The following is a 12,118-nucleotide window of genomic DNA, read 5'->3' as shown; positions in this document are numbered from 1 at the left end:
GTGGCTACTGCAGCCAGACCCCGCTGCCTCAGTCGCTCCTAAGTTTGACTTGAAGAGATAGTGGGGACGTCAGCTTCTAGCCCCCAGAGGGAAACCAGACGGCACCTTTGCCTGCCCGGCTGGCGTGTGCGGGGTGGGGGGGTGGGGGAGGTGGGGGTGTCTTTGAGGGTTCGTCTTCCTTAAAACTGGGCAGCCTGCCTCCTGGGGATGCGGCGGAGCCTGCTTGCAGCTGGCTCGAGGTGGGGAGCACGGGTCTCCGGGGACAATGTCAGATTTGGTGGGATGTGAGGCGGTTATGATACTCATCACCCCTGGCCCTACTGCACGGGAGGACCAAGACCACGAAATCCGACTTTGCCCTGGGGCATCTGGGATCTGCCACTTTCTACGCGTCTATGCAAGGATGAGTCCAAGTATGAGCAAATATTATGCTTCCCTGCATTTATTTCTGATGGGGGAAAAAAAATCACGTATGCTAATTTATATGTAAATTCAGTATGGCCCTGGGGCTCCTGGCTTGCTGCCAGTGGGGCCGCTGATGGTGGAAGTTTGGCCATTGTCTCCAGTTCGATGTAGAGAGAAGAGAGACGTGGACCTGAGGACAGATGGGGGTTCCCGAGGGCCGGTCCCCTCCCCTCCCCTCCCCTTCCCCTGACCCTTCACTCTACCCTCCGCCTGCTTAGTTTTCAGGTCTGTGGTTAGCTTGGGAGAAGGCCGGCCCTGCCTCAGTTTCCCCCGCTACGAGTGTTGGAGCGCTGCTCTGACCAGGGGAGCCTCCCCAGGGGCCCGATCACGCAGGGCGCGCACCCTCCCCTGCACACACATGCACACACACTTACATGCGCACACGCACTATTGCTGCTCCCTATTACGTAAGAGGAGTCAGCCCAGGATGCCTCCAAGTTGGCTCCTTTCCTCCTCCACGCACCAAGGCCCCTGTGGGAGAGGACAGAGATGCCAGGGCCGGCGCCCCTTAGAGGCTGAGGGCAGCAGACCATATCCAAGCTCAGGCCACCCCTGCAAAATGCACCTCCTGAACTTCCTGGGGTTGGACTCGCGTCCCTGCAGCCCCCTTGCCTTGCTCCTTGAGCCCCAGCCAAGGGGACACACGCACCTGCCTCTCCCGGCCCGGCGCCCCCTGCCCACCCCTCGTGGGTCCGCACGGTGCATGCTGCAGCCTACGTCCAGGGGCCGCAGCAGCCCCCAGAGCCCGCCCTCGGATGGGGGTCAGCAGGACCAGAGTGGGGACGCCGGGGCGAGAGCAGAGAAGTCCACACTGCGGGACGAGGAGGGGCCAGGTGGCTGGAGCTCCCCATCCTCTCTGGCCCCCTGAGCCCGAACTTTCCTCTGGGAATACAAGGTGCAGGGCTGAGCTCCTCCTGGGATCCCGGCTGCGGCTGGGCTGGACCACCCAGGGAAAGTTCCTTGCCAGCCCCCAGCCCGGGGAGTCCGGGCGCCTTTCCTATGAAAAGGGCAAGTGAGACCCTCCAGAGGAGGGTGGGTGCGGGCCGCAGGTGAGCAGACGGCCGAGGAACGTCAGCCGGGGCGAGCGGGGGCCACAGGGTACAGCAGATGGACAGGAGCTTGAGGCCGCGTCCAAAGGCACCCAGCACAGCCCGCCCTGGCCGGGGACGGGGTGGGGGGGGCAAGCCCACCCCAGCTGCCTGCCGCCCAGGGCCTCGGCTCCCCCCCACCCGGATAAATAAACACCAAATTAGCATTGACTCTTCTTGCCTCTCTCCCTTCAACTTGGAAAATCTTTCCCCCAATTCCAGGTCCCCCCCCACACCCTGAGTGCTCCCACTGCCTTTTATCAGCTGGAGACCCTCCCCCCCAGCCGGCCGCCAGCCCCCACCGCCAACACACCCCCAGACACATCCAGAACTAACACAGTTGTCCGCCGCTGCCACAAATTGATTCATCCCTCGGAGCTGGGTCTGCGACCAGAACCTCGCAGGGTGCACGGTTACCTGATTTTTCCTAGCCTGCATTTTTCCAGCCGCTCCTTTTAGAAGCTTTGCAAGTTTACCGGCCGATATTTAAAGTTTCCTCTCGTAATTCCTTCCCGGTTACACAAGCAACACATTAGCAGCCCCGGCTGCCCTCCGGGTCTGTGATCTCCCCCCACGGCTCCCGTGTGCGCTCCGTGGTGCATGTGTGCAAGAATGCACAGAGAGCCGGGGAGACCGGCTCGCAGCCCCGCACCTCGCCCGAGCCCCAGCCACATTTTACTTATGCATATACATTCCCCCATTCCGGCAGCAGCCAGAATCGAATCAATATTCTCACAGCCTGCTCGGGAGAATGAAGTCCCAGCCATGCTGTGTAAACGCTCTCGCCTCCACCTGCAAACCGTGCAGCACAGCCGAGACTCAGGAGCCTGCGGATCCTATAAAGCACCCTGTGCGATGCCTGGGTCTACGGTAGGCAAATCGATAGCAAGCTCTTACCTTGAAAGAGAAACAGAGCCGCCAGCCCCGTGAAGATTGCCCAAGAGATAGAATTGTGCATTTTTGCCTGGATGGTTTTCATGATTTTTTTTTTCTTCTTCTTCTTCTTTTTCTTCTTTCTTGTCAGGTTCGGTTTTTTCTTTCTGTCTTTCCTGACAGATTGCGTTGCTCTCAAGCTGTTGGAAGGAGATTTAAATCCACTGTTTTGCTTGAAGGACACAAGAAAGCCGAGGGTGTGAGAGAGTGTGACTTCTCAGTAATTATCTCTACTCATACTCTGGCACTGAGACACATCGTACAATCTGGCCCTGGACAGCCCTCCTACAAGCTGCAATCATTGGTTCTAATCCAAGGATTGACAGAGCTACAACACACGCGCGCCGGCACACGCACACGCACACACACACACACACACACACTCGCTCAGGAATCATTTACTGGGCAAATCAGGCTAGCTGATTAAAGAGACAGGAGCCCGGAGAGATGGGATGATAAATGCCACTTTGCCCCTTCTATATTACTTTCATTTTTTAAACTGACAGTCTCAGAGCCCCAAGCATCAAAAAAATCCCTTTCCTTCTGGCATTCCCTGGCCTCTGGAACTCAGATTCCCCGTGCACTGGAAAAATCCCATAGCCGGCAACGGCTTACGGGAAATTTTAAAGGGATATTTTCATGCTCAGTGAAACTTGCAAAGATGAGTCAAATTCCATTTGTTGGTACCTATTTTCCTCTCCGATGAAAATATCAGTCAGTGACAGATTTCTCTCTCTCTCTCTCTCTCTCTCATGGCTCACCTTTCCCCAATCAACCCCCTACTTAGTTGATTTGGAAAATAATAAAGAACTTCCTATTTTCCTGTGCCGTCCCTCCTGTTTCAGAATTCTTCTATGACTCGTCTTTTTCGTTCCCTTCGTTTATTTCCCGAAGTCCTCGGTGTGTGTATGATGCCATGGAGAATACTATAGGCAAGGATGAGGCTTCTGAGGTCTTTGGAGAGCTGCAGTTTGAATAAGGAGAAGCTCCTCCAAGAGAGAACAAGAGATGGGCTTATTCTTCACGCCTCGGTCAGCCTTCATTCATTAAGAGGGAGAGTGTAAGTGCCTGTGGCTTAAACTGCAGTAAGACAGATTTAAGTTAGACGTGCTGAAGGACTTTCTGACTGTGGACTTGCATGTGGTTATGAAATGTCCTCAGAGAGTTGCAGACGTCCATCTCCTCGGTGATGGGTAAGAAGAAAAATCAGGCAGAAATAGTCAAAAGGGCATTAAGGACCTCTAGAGAGACTTTTAACTCCAAGGGCCTGGAGGTTGATATGAATTTTTGGTTTCTTCCTATGGGAAGGAAGTTATATGATATGAATGGGCTTCTGGGGACACTTAGCCCCTCAAAGAACCTCTCCAAGCTGACCCTCAATACACACCATCACAATGCTCTGACGGACTTTTTGGGGATATTTCTTCCAAATCTCCACAGCTAAGGGCTGTATTTCCTCGTAACCCCGATACTAAGGGCACAAATTCCAGAGTGGCGTAGAACGAAAGCACTTCCCGTCTGTTTATCTTCTGGAGCGCACGGGCCATTCTGCACGAGTGTAAGCGGCACGTGCACCTGCACTGAGTGTGAACAGGAGCAGTGGCCCCGCGGAGACGTGCAGCCCAGGGACCGGCTGGAGGGAGCGCCCAGGTGTGCTCACACACGCCGAAGGACCGTGGGCAGCTCATCTGACCCTGTGATCCTGGGCCTCTCTTCTGTAAAGTTCAAGAACTGGAACAATTTCCAGGATCTCTCCATTTTAAAGGTGTTTTTACGTTAACAGATTTTTTTTCCCTGCCACTATGTTCTAATTCACATGTCCATCAAAATGTCCTTGATATTGTGAGCTCCCGGTGGACGAGAATTTTATCTCCCTACCAGTCTTTTTGTGTGGTGCTCAGCAGAGTGACATGTGCAATTAAATGCTTTGGAATGGCTGTGGCAACGCGAGCAGTACAGTTCAGAGGAAGGAGGGCTTCCTTTTACCATCAGCCTGCGGCTCCCCGGAGTGACGAGAAAAGCCATGGGTCATCGATAAGTCTTCAGTCCCTCCCCGGAGAGGCAGGCACACTAACGTTTGTAAATGTCCTCACCCTAAACTGCCGTAAATCTGTACACTGACCAATATTTATTGAGCATCTGTATGTGTGACAACAATAACAAGTGATAGTTCTAGGTGATATGTATCGAGCATATGCTTTGTGTCAGGGGTGGCGCTCAGTGTTTTGCCTGCATTTTTCTCACTAACTCCTCACCTACGAAGTGTCCTCGCCTATCATCCCACCCATTTGACAGATGAGAACATTGAGGCACAAAGGAAACACGTCTGCATTCAGTCAGCGCACAATGGAACCAGTCGGCACACAGCTGGCACACGGTGGAGCCAGAATTGGAGTCCCAGCCTTTGCCTCTCAGGTGAACCTCTTAAACACTGCCCTATGCTCAAAACTCTGATGGACCCATGTAGATTTCACTCTTCATATATGATGTTTTTGCTTCTTTAATAGCTTGTGAAATTGCAAATTATATGAAACACATATATCAATAGAGGCAATACAAGAAAACCCTTATATTGTTTTAAATATTCATTGAATTGCATATGGTTGTTACGCGTAATTAATTTTATCAGAATGCAAAGAAGTGATAGAAGAGATTTTCTGACAGTTTTTAAAAGTTTTATGGGGATAGTGAAAGTCATGATACCCCTTGAAAGTGAAGTAGAGACTAAATCTCAGGCAGAGGGAAGAATATTGCAGGCAAGGGAAGCCGTAAATTAAAAACTCAGAGATGGAAATACATCACATAAATTTGGGGCTCCAGAGACCTGTCTGAGATCTCCCATCTTGTCCCACTGTGTCGCAATAAAATCTTTTAAGGACTAAAAAAAAAAAAGTGAAATGCAGCCTATTGTGCAATCCATAGTAGTTACTCCCTACACACGGATGATGTAAGACGCCTGGCACATGAGAGGAACACTCGACAGACACCCGTCATCGTCAACGTGGCCTGTTGACTGAGAGTACAGATTGGTATTGAGTCTGGCTCGGTTCACATCCCAGCTCCGGCCCCTCGGCGCTACAGGCCTTTGGTTCAGTTCTATCCACTCCAGGTCTGAAATGGGGACGACGATTCGAATTCCCTTATAAGCACCACCGTCCATCATAGCCATCGACTCATTTTCATTTGTTTTACTATTTTGACCAAACCGAGACCGATGTGGTCTCCCATGAGCCATTGGGAGGAGCTGCCAGCGCTTGTGGACTACGAGTCCAGGAGGGAGTAGTTTCAGAATTGTACTTTGTGCATTCACTAAGGCAAAATATATCCTCGGGGATTGCCAAACCAAAAAGTCTAATTTGGGCTCTGAGGGCTGCTAAATGCTAAACTATCTAGAGAGCTGTATCTCTTTCAGTGCTTGAATTTACCACATGGAGTAATTTCCCAATGGCCTTCGTGTCTCACAAAAGCACACAGTTAACCTCCTCCTGGAGAAGCCATCTTTGCCTCTCCTTTGTCATGGGGCTTTAACACAATGTCACCTGTCGAGGCCTGTTGGGTCGTTTGGCAGCTCATTGATATCATTACAGATTGAAAGGCTGATCCTGGGCTATACCCAGAAGGGTTCTGTTCAACCAGGCCCATCTTTTACTTAATGAAGTGGGTCTCATCCAAGCAGTCAGAATTTGTCCTCTCCTTTTTCCATTTTAGTCTCAGAGTCTTTCGGGCCTAGAGCTGGAAATCTCTGTTGTGGCAACTGCCCCAAACAGCAGGGGTCTCTGGCCAGGCCTCCCGTGTTGGGGTGACCTACGGCTGTGTTTGGGATTCCTGTGACTAGATGCGGTGGGGGGAATGACTAAGGAGCCTCTGACTGGGGGGAGCTCTGATTGGAAGGAGATGCTGTGAAATCGCCGTGCCTCACTCCACAATCACCGCTCCCTCCTCTGAGTCCGGAGGTGTGCGCACTTACAATCAGGTGTCTGCAGGACTCAATTTGCTTCTGGGATTAGCTAGATGCACGTTATGCACCATTGACTTCCCAGTTCTAGGGTCAAAAGAGTGTGAGTGGTCTTAAGACAAAATTAATGTCAGGAAAGGGACCTCAAAGTGGAGGCGGAATGGTGTTCCCCCGCCTTCGCACTCCTTCAACGTAAGAGAACTTTATGACAGAAATAATTTTGCTGTTTGTAGGTAAGGGGTAAGGGAAAGGCATAAGAAATAAGGCATAAGGAAGAGGAAAACAGATGAGGTGCCTGACTGCCGAGAAGAGGGCAGCCAGGATGGCATTTCATGAACCTCTCATCATCAGGTAGCTTAAGATTCTGCACGGTGTGCGGTGAGCTAGTATAAATAGGGATTGATTCCCTGTAAACTGCCCCCATGCGCACCTGTCACCTCGCCGAGTCAGACAGGAAGTCCGGGAAGGTCACCGTGGGCCTGGCTGTCCCACCATCAAATGCCACCTGAGCCCTGACAGCAGCCCTTCAGCCCCCGGAGGAGGGCCAGCCTACGGTGCACCCCTGGGGCTCCAGGCCCAGAGGCCGGGCAGACAGAAGGCCCCAGTGAGGGGGAGGAGGTAGGTGTGGATGCTGTGTGGGAAGGAGGGAGGAAGGGGTGGGGGCCAGTGTTTTTTATTTCTCTCAGCTATTATGGAAAGAACCGCAGGAGCTTAAATCTAAAGAGCAGCACTGAAATAATGTGCAGGACTTAACAAAAGCCTCTGCTCTGCTCCGCTGTCCGCCCGCTGCGGCCTGCCTCAGCTGAGGCTCAGTGCAGGGGGATCTCACAGCTCAGATGCGGGGAAGGGCCCGCCTCCGCCCGGGGAGGGAGCCGGCCTGCCCTCCACACACCTGGGCTCGGGGATGCAGCTCTGACTTGTCACTTCAGGGAGGGAAGCGGCCTGGCGGCCAGAAGGGAGCCTCCTACCTCTGCAAGGGGCTCTCCCTGAAGAGCCATCTTGACTGCGGCTCCCGCGTATGGTCATTTTTGATGTGAGTGGAATCGGTCGAGGGCACGAGTGTTGGAATTACGGGGGCTCCGTTTTGAGCATTTGACTCCTATCAGGAGATTTCCTGATGTATGGATAAATTGCCTAAGCTGATATTAAACATGAAAGCCTAGCTCTTCACAGCACAGAGATTAAGGACACAGAGATTTAAGTCTGCGTTCCCACAAATTTCAGTGTTTTCTAACTGGAATTAGAGGCACAGTCATCTGGCTGTGATTTCTATGAATTATCATCATCATCTCAAAAAGAAGCAATATGGCATAGTAGCGTAATGGGAAGAATCTAACACTTAAAATCAGAAGACCTGGATCTGAGTCTAATTCCACTTATCAGCTTCAATTCCATGATCCTCAATTTTCTCATCTCATCCCCTCACATCTTGTCCTTAAAGTGGAAATAGTAATATCAACCTCACAGAGTTGATGGGCATTAACCCCTCCAACACTGCGAAAGGCCCCCTGTGATGTCTAACCCACACGTCGGCTCCCAGTCTTTGTGATTCTGTTGTTTGAGAAACAGATCACTGTGCTGGATCATATACAACGAGAACCTCACAGAAAGAGTCACTGCCTTCAGGATGCTTCTAACTAAAAAGTTTTCCCTGGGATCTGTAGGAGACTGAGGAGCTATTGTCTTTCTTTGTTGTTGTTGTTGTGTTGTTAAAATTAAACATAGTAGGGGGATCCCTGGGTGGCTCAGCGGTTTGGTGCCTGCCTTTGGCCCGGGGTGTGATCCTGGAGACCCGGGATCGAGTCCCACATCAGGCTCCTAGCATGGAGCCTGCTTCTCCCTCTGCCTTTGTGTGTGTGTGTCTGTGTGTGTCTTTCATGAATAAATAAACAAAATCTTAAAAAAAAATTAAACACAGTTTAATTTTCTTTGTATATGTTTCTTTCTCAGTCAGTGCATACTTACCTAATTGTTTCGTCTCTTTTGTACACATACACATTCTGCTGATAATTATTCTTATCCATGTAAAAAAAAAATCAAGGGGTGTTCTTATAATTATATGGTTTCCAACGTAACTCTCTTTTATATGTCTACTTTTACTTGCTTTCCCTAACCTCTTCCTTTACATTGCTGAGTACTCTATCATCTGCTTTACCTTCCCTGAAGTCTATTCTCCTTTGTCGTTTTCTAAATAAGTTTGTATCAGCTCACTGTTTGCTTTGCTCAAGAAATTCACCATTAATTAAACCTTCGATTTTGTTTTATTTTTTTTCTAAAAGAATTTTTTTTTACTCCCCCACAACATGTTTTATGTATATGTTATCATATCGATATCTTCTTATTCATAATTTTTAAACTTCTAATTAGGGCCTCTCCTTTTCCACCTTAAAAAAAAAGTATTTTTAACACGTTTTTGTTAAACTGGTTTAGTGATAATGAACTCCTTTAACTTTTGTTTGTCTGGGAAACTCTTTATCTCGCCTTAATTCTTCATGACAACCTTCCTGGCTAGCGTGTTCTCTGTTGAGGGGATTTTTTCTACAGTTCTTGGATATGCCATGCCACTGTCTTCCTGCCTACAGCGTTTCTGCTGAAAACTCAGCTGACAGGGTCCTGAGGTTTTTCTTGTAGTAAGTAGCTTTTTGCTTCTCTCTTCCTACTTCTAAAATTCTCCCTTTACTTTTCAACTTTAACATTTTAATTATTCTGTACTGTGGTGTGGATCTCTTTAGGTTCATCTTATTTAGGGCTCCCTGTAATTCCTGAGCCTGGAAGTCAGTTTCCTATCCCAGGTTAGGGAAGTATTCAGCTATTATTTCTTCAAATAAGTTCTCTGCCCCTTTCTCTCTTTTCCTTCTGGGATCCCTATGATAGGCATGTTTATTTACTCAATGTTGTCCAAGAGATCCTCTAACCTATCCTCACTTTTTCAATTAGCAATAATCTGATCTCAGATGAAGTGCATTGACTGCAATGCTACCATTGTACAAAGTTCTTATCCTTATTCTTTTTTAAAATTAGTTTTTCCATTTGACTGTTTAGCTTAGGTGCTTTCCATTACCCTGTCTTCCAGTTCACTGATATTTTCTTCTGCATCTGCTAGTGTACTATTGATTCCCTCTAGTGATTTTTCATTTCAGTTGTTGTATTCTTCAACTCTGATTCATTCTATATATATATATATTTTTTTTTTCTGGCTCTGTGTTGAAGATCTCAGAGTCCTTCCACCCTTCTTTCCAATCCTGTGAACATCTTTGTGAAAAACCACCTTCCACTCTTTATCAAACATATTGCTCATCTCCATTTCATGTTGTTCTTTTTCTGAGGTTTTATCTTGTCTTTTCATGTAGAGCGTATTCCTCTCTCTCTTCATTTTGCTTAACTTTCTGTGTTTGTTTCTATGAGTTAGGTGGAACAGCTACTCTTATACTTGAAGGAAGGGTTTCAGGTATGGTAATCCCCTGTGTAGATTATGTATGCCTGGTGACTTTGGATGGCTGACTGGAGTTGTGTCTGGCATGGGCTGGGGATTCCAGGGCACTCCAAGATGGTCAGAACTGAAGTGGGCATGGGTTAAGGCAATCTCTGGGATCTCAGGGCCCAGGCAGGATAGATGAAGGTGAAGTGAATACAAGGAAAAGGGTCCTGGGACTCTCTGCACAGAAGGGTAGGGAGGCTTGAGCTGAGATGAGGCTTAGGCCAGGGAGTCCCAGGGTACTCAGCACAGAGGGCACCATGGCAAGACCACTGTCATGAAGTGCACATGGGCCAGGATGTCCCTGGGTGCTAAGTGCAGGGTGCTCTTGCCGATGGCTGGAGTTGAGGTGGGATGTAAGCTGGGGGGACTTGGGGCACTCTACATAGAGGGAATCTTCACAGGGTTGCTGGAGCCAAAGTTGTGTGAGCTAAGCGGTCGTGGAGTACTCTGTGCTGGGGGTGCTCTAAAAAGCCATCTGAAGCCCAAATAATGAGGGCCTGGAGTGTTCTGGGGTGCTTTGCACCTGTGTCACCTTGGCCTAACAGCTGGAGCTATAGGGAATGCTGACCAGGCATATCCCAGTGTGTACCACCCTGGGGACTCCTTAGTGGGATGACTGAGGCTCACGTGACCTAGGGAACAGGGGCTCATGAGGCAGTGGTCCACCTAAGGCACCTGGAACCTGCTCCCATCCACTCTCTCAAGGTGGAGAGGAATGTAAACTATGACACTCATCAGCCACTTCAACTCAGAGAGAGTCCCAGCAGCTTACCTGCCTTTGGAAGTCTTCTTGGGCTAGTTCTCTTATATCCTAGTTGCTTTTTTAAAACCAAAGCAGTTTTTTTTTTTTTTTTTTTCTGTTACCCAGCACACCGGGGCCAAGGCAGGGCTCACTGAAGGGGCCATGGTGTTGAGACCTCTGCTCCCTGCTCCCATTGGTGTTATCACAGTTGAGGGGTATGTAAACTGTGGACCCCAAAAGAGATCCACCACCATTTGGTGGATTCTAAGGCTGAGTATTTTATATTCTAGTTGCTCTTTTAAGCTACAGCTTTTTGGGACGCCTGGGTGGCACAGTGGATGAGCATCTGCCTTCAGCTCAGAGCATGATCCCAGAGCCCTGGGATCGAGTCCCACATCGGGCTCCCTGCATAGAGCCTGCTTTTCCCTCAGCCTGTGTCTCTGCCTCTATTTCTCTGTCTCTCATTAATAAATAAATAAAATATTTTTAAAAATTAAAATAATAAAATAAAATACACTTAAACTACAGCTTTTTTCCATGCCCCAGGGCAGAAAATCTGCTCTCGTTCCTCAGTACTGTCCTTCCTACTGCAGTTTACATGTAGGTATTGACGACTGCCTTCCTTACCATGTCTTTGTCTCCCTTACCATTTTCTATGTGGTCTCTCATCTTTTTTTGTGCAGAAGCTGTTCAGTCATCCTTCAGTTCTTCTTCAGGAGGAATTGCCCTGAAGTATAGATTTGGTGAGGTAGTGAGTTCAGGGCCTTCCCACCTCACCATCTTGGACTGGAACATGGGCAATGTCTTTGGATGCCTGGCACACTTTCCTTCCACTTGCCCATCAGGGAATCAGTGCTATGTGGTTTCATCATGGCTGTTAGACTCTTGGTGTGGGAGTGGACAAATGACCCTGGCCTGGCCAATCAGTTTCTTCCCTGAGACTTTTCTAGGCACTTTTGGAAAGAGGCATTGCTGTTAGGGGGTATCTTTCCTAACAGGTGGAGAAAGTCTACAAGGAAATGAAGTCAACAAAAAAGAAAGTAGAACCAAGAGGAGAGAGCATAATTAAAAGTAGGATGAGTCATGCTTGAAGGCAGACATACACCCTCAGACTTCCCGGTTCCCCTATTTGCTTGTTATTTTGAATTGAGTTTCTATCATTTGCAACTGAAAAGGTCCAGACTGATAGGGACCATGTGGACGATGGCTGAATACAAACTTCCTTTCCTTCCTTCTACTTTCTACATTACTTTCTCTGATATATGGCAAATATCTGGATATTATCTGACACCTTAGGTAGAGATGTAAGTGTCCAAGGCCCTATATTTTATAAAACAAATGGTTAGTGTTATTATTTAATTGGGATTAAAATAAGGTCATAGATGGAGTCAAGATGGACCAAATCTCTCCTCCTTCTAAATGTTGGGGTATATAGAGTGAAACACCATTTAATGAAC

General features: G+C 48.6%; 1 protein-coding gene across 1 annotated transcript in view; it reads right to left on the bottom strand.

Annotated features, from left to right (window-relative positions):
- Positions 1-2,805, bottom strand: part of NTM (neurotrimin) — a 941,158-nt gene extending 938,353 nt beyond the window's left edge. Inside the window, exon 1 of the mRNA XM_072822741.1 lies at positions 2,451-2,805. Coding sequence (XP_072678842.1) covers positions 2,451-2,532 — 82 coding nt within the window. The 5' untranslated portion in view covers positions 2,533-2,805. The remainder of the gene's footprint in view (positions 1-2,450) is intronic.
- Between the last annotated feature and the right edge of the window lie 9,313 nt (positions 2,806-12,118).

This window comes from Canis lupus, chromosome 3 (genome assembly GCF_048164855.1).
Source record: "Canis lupus baileyi chromosome 3, mCanLup2.hap1, whole genome shotgun sequence".
NCBI lineage: Eukaryota > Metazoa > Chordata > Mammalia > Carnivora > Canidae > Canis > Canis lupus.
The sequence above is the reverse complement of the archived record's forward strand: the minus strand, read 5'-3'. Positions and strand labels throughout refer to the sequence as shown.